Here is a 6,748-nt window from a genome sequence, read left to right on the forward strand (position 1 = left end):
AGTGCTGGGAACAAGCCATGGAAAGAGAAAGCAAGACTTTTGAAACGTAAACATTTAATATATATATCTCCACACAGACAAGCCTGCACGTCTATTTTAAACACTCCCCTCGTCCCCATACACACACACACACACACACATACATATTTTTGCACCCAAGTACTTTTAAAAAACTTTTTTGCCATTTGTTTTTCAGATGTGACTGATCCCACAGTAGACTCTCATCCAATTTTGGTTCACTGGAGCTTGTGTTACAAACCAGATTACAGAGAAAAACTTGTATTTATTTCCCCTGTCCTTTGTTGTACAGCAGAGTAACCTTTAATCACTTCCATACGCCTCTTCTTTCTCCAGACAGGACTGAAATAAAACTGGAATGCCCTCAAATCCTAATGTCATAATAATGTATGAGGGCTTTGAAGGGTGAAATCTGGAGCTGCTTTGGAAAAAAAACATGTCTTGCTGGTTGGCCTGTTGGAAGGACTCAAATGAAGCCAAAACTCAAATAATTTAAACCTTTCATACGGGCAGTTTAATTTACCACCAGAGCTGCAGACAATGTCCTGTCTCGTAGCAGCTCCCTGGATATGCGTTGTGAATAAGGAGTGGACAAGACACGGTACAGGGTATGTAAAGAATATTAATTTAATTCATCAGAGCACAGCACTGCCTCACCTCCTCCCCGGTGAGGCTGGGAAAAATTGAGATCATGTGAAATAATACTTCAAGTATTTGTATGAAAAAAAAATGAGGCAGATGAAGTCTACAGGCCCAACGAGGAGCTCCCTTCCGCGAGATGAGGCACTTTGCAAGGCGCTCAGTCAAAGGGAGTTGGGATGCTCCTGCCCACCTTCAGCGTGTTTCACCTAGTGCCGCTTTTTCTTGTCGTTTTTGATGATCCCTAGTCCCTTGATGTTTAGCAATCCCCAAAATTTATTGGGCTGCCACAGAGTGGAGACCTCTTGCTCAGGAAAGCAAGCCCAGACCCCAAAAATCTGCCTAGAACAAAGAAAAATCTGGGGCAGAGGTAGACGTCACTAAGGGCAGAAAAAATGAGTTTTCCTGATCTGTCTCTGCCAAAGACTTCCAGCTCCTGGAATCAGGATAGTCTGGAGGAACAACAGCAGGACCACGATGTCAGGCCACTGGGTAGCAGCCATCCCATGTTCATAGCCTGTGAAATGCAGCACTTGAGGCTGCCAAACAGTGAGCAGAGGCCAAGTGTCTCTCATTTGGAACATGGAAATGTGAGATCACCCAAGACAGATGAGAAATAGAGCAACAGCAAGTTTAAAATCACAGAGAATGAGATCTTTATCTGAGGTTCGCTCAGTTTAGCATCCCTGGAGTTCTGAAATAAATTAAACCAGAGATAAGATCACAGCATTTTTGGATGACAGATAAGCTGAAAGGATCCCCCAGTGTTTAGTGGAGAAAAGCTGCATTCAACGTCCAGCCCGCGCTTTATATAGAGCTTGAACAAACGCAAAGCATTAGCCCACATGTCCTGTGATTTATTCATTCCCAGGATCCAGCCTGACCTTTCACTGGTAGGGGCAGAAGTGCTGAGCTACGCACACCAGTATTTATGTGCAGTGTGGATTTGTGGGTGTTATTTTACATAGGGTCTGTGGTCCAGGAGACGGAAAACAGGCACGAGGGCGTACCTTGACTCTGGAGGCAGATCCAGGCACCCGGAGAATTCCTTCGGTCTCTAAACCTGTTTCCTCAAGCTTGAGCAGCAACTGCGAAAAAACCAGCAAAACACAGGAAAAATACTCAGAAGCCCTTAAACGTGCTATTAACTTTTTCAGTCTAGGTATCCTTGAATCTGATTGGAAACCCTTTCTCTGAGATTTGCTGATGAAGACAAGCCAGCTCGTGTAAATAAACCTTCCTGATTTGTTCTCCATATCCCTGACCCTGAAACGCGGCACATGCTGAGCACGGGAAACCGATAACGCATCAGGCCCCCGTGTCCTTGATTTGAGACTTGGCACGGCCGTGGAACAATTAACACAGAAACGTGGTAATGAAAGGGCAGGTACAGCGGGTAAAACACAATGGTGTTTTGAGGGAAAATTAACCTCTGAGAAATGGAAATGTGTAAGTTTTTCCCCGGGAGCACAATGGAAAGGTCTATAGATAACATACATTTCTGGGAGCTGAGAACTCGGAGTAGAAATTGATCCCAGGATATTTTATTTTGAAATTTCTGTGAATAGAGGAATAGGTTTTCCACTCCAATTCTTTATTAAAAAAATAAGTATGTTTTGATTTAACATCGTTTAGAATGAGGGAAAAACCCACGATAATTTCCTAGCATTTATTCACACAGCTCTGGATTTTCATCCCCAGCTCTGTTTCCTGCCCGAGGTATTGGATCCTTCTGATTTCCCATCATATCTTGACAGGGCAGCTGTGGAGCTGATTGCAAAGTCACCTAAGTATTCGCGTCGTGTCAGTCTGTCCCCTTTTGTGGGTGTGCACAGGGAAATGTGTAGTAGCTTTGAGTCCACACAAAGCTGTGTAATCGCATGTGCGCTTGTGCCTGTCCGCCTGTCTCCAAGACAGCCACTCGACGCTGCTGAACTGACTCAGATGAACGGCATCCTCTGGTCATACAAAGCTCAAGGAGAAGGTGCCACCTCCATTCCGGAAACACGTGATAGTTAAGTAGTAGCTGCAGTTTGAATTAATGTGGAATTAAATTCATCTCTGCTACTTCTGCGCACACTCACGCTCACACTCACACTCCCACAGACATTTTTGCATGTCTCTCTAATGACAAAGGGAAACAGAAAGCCAGAAGTCTGTTGCCCAACGTTTCCTGTACGGTATCATATAATCATAAAAATCAAAAGGGGTCCCCACCGTAGATAAAAAGCACAAAAGGAGCAAGTTTTGTCTCCTTGTCACAAGGTTCTCAAACCACAACACACAGACAGACAAACTGTAGACCCTTTCAAGTCTGTAAAGTCTGCACCTTCTTTTATCTGATGACTAGGGGCTGGAGCGTGTCCAGAGAAGGGCAGCGGAGCTGGTGCAGGGTCTGGAGCACAAGTGCCCTGAGGAGCAGCTGAGGGACCTGGTGGGGTTGAGCCTGGAGCAAAGGAGGCTCAGGGGAGACTTTCTGGCTCTGACAACTCCCTGACAAGAGGGTGGAGCGAGGTGAGTGTTGGTCTCTTCTCAATATAAGAAGTGACAGGATGAGAGGACATGGCCTCAAGTTGCACCAGGGGAGGTTGAGGTTGGCCCTGAGGAACCATTTCTTCCCCGTTGGGGTTGTACAGGCATGTCCCAGGCTGCCCAGGGCAGTGGTGGAGTCCCCATCCCTGGAGGGGTTTCCCAGCCCTTGTGTCGAGGTGGTGCTGAGGGACAGGGGGCAGTGGGGACCTGGCAGTGCTGGGGGAACGGGGGGACTCGATGAGCTTAAAGGTCTCTTCCAACCTAAACGATGCTGTGATTCTGTGACTCTTCTGAATGTCAATGCAAATGATGGAAAAGCAAATCTATTGGCCAAGCAGGCCGAGTTATACTCACTTTTTGGAAGATGAGGGGGACTTTTATTCCAGGGACCTTCTTTTGATCATTCTCCAGCAGTATGGTCAGAGGGACTCCAAACAGACCGTTTTCTTAAAAACAGTAACAACAAATGTGAAAAAGAGGAAACACAGTCTCGTACAAGTTTCTTTCCTGACACTGAGCATCACCATGGCTGGCCGCCATGGGGATGTCACAGCACAGTACCTCGTCCCCGCACTCTCTCTGCGCGGTTCCTCTTCAGCTCCACCCCCAGTGCATCGTAGAAGGCCGTCAGCTCAATCAGGGAGAGGTAGCGGATCTTCTTCATGTCTTCAGGAGAGAGGTCTCCAACCTCTGTCAGTCCAAACCGGCTTTTCCGAATGATGAATTTCTACAGGAGAGATGGGTCGCATCTTTATTTGCACAAAAATTACGGGAAGTGGTTTCTTTTTTTTGGAAAAGGCCCATGTCTGATTGGAACTCGTGTTAGGGTAGATGAGTAACACCAAAGAGCAGTGCTAGGTTAACGGGTGGGCTCGAGGATCTTAAAGGTCATTTCCAAGCTAAATGATTCTATGATCAATCACCTCTATGTGTGTGTGTGTGTGTGTGCAATGAATTGAATTTGTATATTACTATTAATTTATGAGGTCTTCTAGAAGAGTTGAAACTAAAGATCTGAGGAAAAGCCCAGGAGCAATATCACTTAGTCCTGATGCCAACCTGACAATTCACTGGTACTTTTTATTGCTCAGGAAGCACTTAGGCTTAGAAACAGGACTTGCGGCAGCTAAGGAATAGTTTATTCAAGTAGGCTTGAACTTAATGGGACTTAGTAATTTGGGGGCATGCGAAAACATCTACATGTTTTAGTAACTGCAGTGTCATGGACCGGAGCCAGGAATGTTGTGTCATGACAGAAGCATTTGTACGAATGTCAAAAAGAACAAACATCCACCAGCTCTTGACATGATTGTTAGACATAATAACAAAGTTATAGTCAAAAACATGCTTTTCGAAAGCTGTGGATCTTCGCTGTTGTATGTTTTTTTAATTTAATTGTAATTGAAACCAGCAATTGTTAGTCCGAGGTGTAAACAGATAGCATTGCAAACCATCTCCTCCCTGTAGGGGCCTGAGTGGAAACCCAGCCTTTCATAAGGTTTTACTTCTGGGGATTTCAGCCCAGTCCTCCCTTTTTTAACGGGATTGGAGTCAGGAGGTTTAACCCACCTTTTGATGAAGCCAGTCAAACAGATTAAGAAAAACAGCAAACTAAAAAAAGAATTAAACTTCCGCCAGATTTCAAACCTGAGAGAAGACAGAGGACATCTAGCCTGGGTGGGGTAGAACTTCCTAAATCCCAGCGCACGTGGTCTTTCAGTAGGGGTTAATCATAATTGGGGGAGAAAGAGTGCAGGGGATGGAGTAACTAATCTACATCCCCCGTCTGGGGCATTTTAGGCCAGAATCTTCCCTCCCCAGAATGCAGCAATTCCAGCGTTACTGCTGCGCTGAGACTGAAGGTAACAAAAGCCACACGGAGGATACTCTTCTGAAGACACCTAAAATACTAAAGAATTTCTATGCATTTTAGTGCCAGCGATGCAAAAAAAGCCAAAAGCAACCAAAGAGCAATAAATCATCTTGAAAGTAAGAATAAAAATCCCATGGTACACATTTATTTTCTGAGGGGAAAATTTTTCTGCCATGAAAAACCGACCTTTTATGATATATAATCTCTCTCGGTGCAGCTCATTTCTGGAGCTGGTTATATTAACAGGTCAGACCTGCCCTGGAGAAGGTATGATCTTGTGTAGGCTTCCACCTGGCCCTGCGAGCCCACCTTGGGGAAGGAGGGACAGTCCTTCAGAGTGTCGGTGGCTGGTTGCTCTAACAGAGGAAGAGGTGATTTTCTTTTTTGCTGGGGCCCATTACAGTCTGAGGCATTATGGGAATAAACAATTACCATGAGTGGCAGCACATGAAGTAAGTGAAATGGCACTATCGACAGCTGCAACTGTTGACTTTATTCAGAAACTCTCTGTCTGTGAGAACCTGGTGTATTTGTGGGGAGAGCCTGGCACAGGCTGCCCCGAGAGGTGGGAGCAGCCCCATGGCTGGCCCCATGGCAGGTCAGGTTGGCCCTTGGGGCTCTGAGCCCCCTGCTCTGGGTGCAGATGTCCCTGCTCCCTGCAGGGGGTGGGACTGGGGGAGCTCTGAAGGTCCCTTCCAAACCAAACCAGTCTGTGATTCTGTGATTCCCCATGTACTCATCCGAGCACAAAAAATGGTGTCCTGTGTGCAGAATAGTTCATCTCCAGCACGGTACTGGCATTCTCTAAGATCAGTCACTTAGGCATCCACAGGTCTGTGACATTCAATGTGGCATCTTCTGTGCCCTTGCTCTTGCCTCTTGCCCTTCTGTTTCCTTGCTCTATCAACTGGAAATTGTCCAAGCTGTTGCAGAGAAAAAATTGTGTGTGTGTTGTGGTGCAGGCTGGAGTCCAGGGCTTGCTATTAAAATGAGCAAGGATGAACCATTGGTTTGCCCAAATCCTGATGCATGCCATACTCATACTGTCCACAGGACATCGAGTTATTCCCACCACAATAAAAAACAGGCACATTAAAGCTGAGGGATTTCACACCACTTGTAATCTACTTGGTGTCTTATCCCTCATTTCAACATGGAAGTTTACTTCGCATCTCAGGTTCTACTTTGGTGGTGCCTGAGGTGGACAAATGGATAATTCTCAGAGAACTCGATGTCTGAGTGGATAATAAACATTTTGGGTTAATTTAGGACCTCAGGACATCATAACATTCAGGAAATGCCTCCAAATAATTAACGTTTCACTGACAAGGTGGTGTCTGAAGCACAAACCTATGCTCCAGGTTCCAGTAATGGAAGGTGTCAGTGTTGGTGGAAATAGAAAACTGACTTCTTTGACTTCAAGAAATAATTCCAGGTAATGCTCAGTGTGTGTCTGGTCAGGCGGTGTGATATGATATGATACGATACGATATGATAAACTTTCCTTTAACCATTCATGTAGTATCTCCTCTAGAGTTACTGCACTGAATGCTGACGGCAGACACCCAGTCCCGCTGCAGGACCAAGGCTTGTTTTCCTCCCTTCATCTGTGAAGCAATTTTAATTCCACATGTTAGCAAAGGCAGATAATCCTTGGGGGAATAGAGTTGGAAAACAGAGCAGGAA

General features: G+C 45.6%; 1 protein-coding gene across 1 annotated transcript in view; it reads right to left on the reverse strand.

Moving 5' to 3' along the window:
• Positions 1-6,748, reverse strand: part of ARHGAP28 (Rho GTPase activating protein 28) — a 66,660-nt gene that overhangs the window by 9,605 nt on the left and 50,307 nt on the right. The window contains exons 6-8 of the mRNA XM_010141829.1: positions 3,751-3,916; positions 3,544-3,635; positions 1,668-1,745 (exon numbers count right to left, since the gene is read on the reverse strand). Of these exons, the coding sequence (XP_010140131.1) occupies positions 1,668-1,745; positions 3,544-3,635; positions 3,751-3,916 (336 nt within the window). The remainder of the gene's footprint in view (positions 1-1,667; positions 1,746-3,543; positions 3,636-3,750; positions 3,917-6,748) is intronic.

The sequence above is a fragment of the Buceros rhinoceros genome, unplaced genomic scaffold (assembly GCF_000710305.1).
Source record: "Buceros rhinoceros silvestris isolate BGI_N320 unplaced genomic scaffold, ASM71030v1 scaffold2648, whole genome shotgun sequence".
Taxonomy (NCBI): Eukaryota; Metazoa; Chordata; class Aves; order Bucerotiformes; family Bucerotidae; genus Buceros; species Buceros rhinoceros.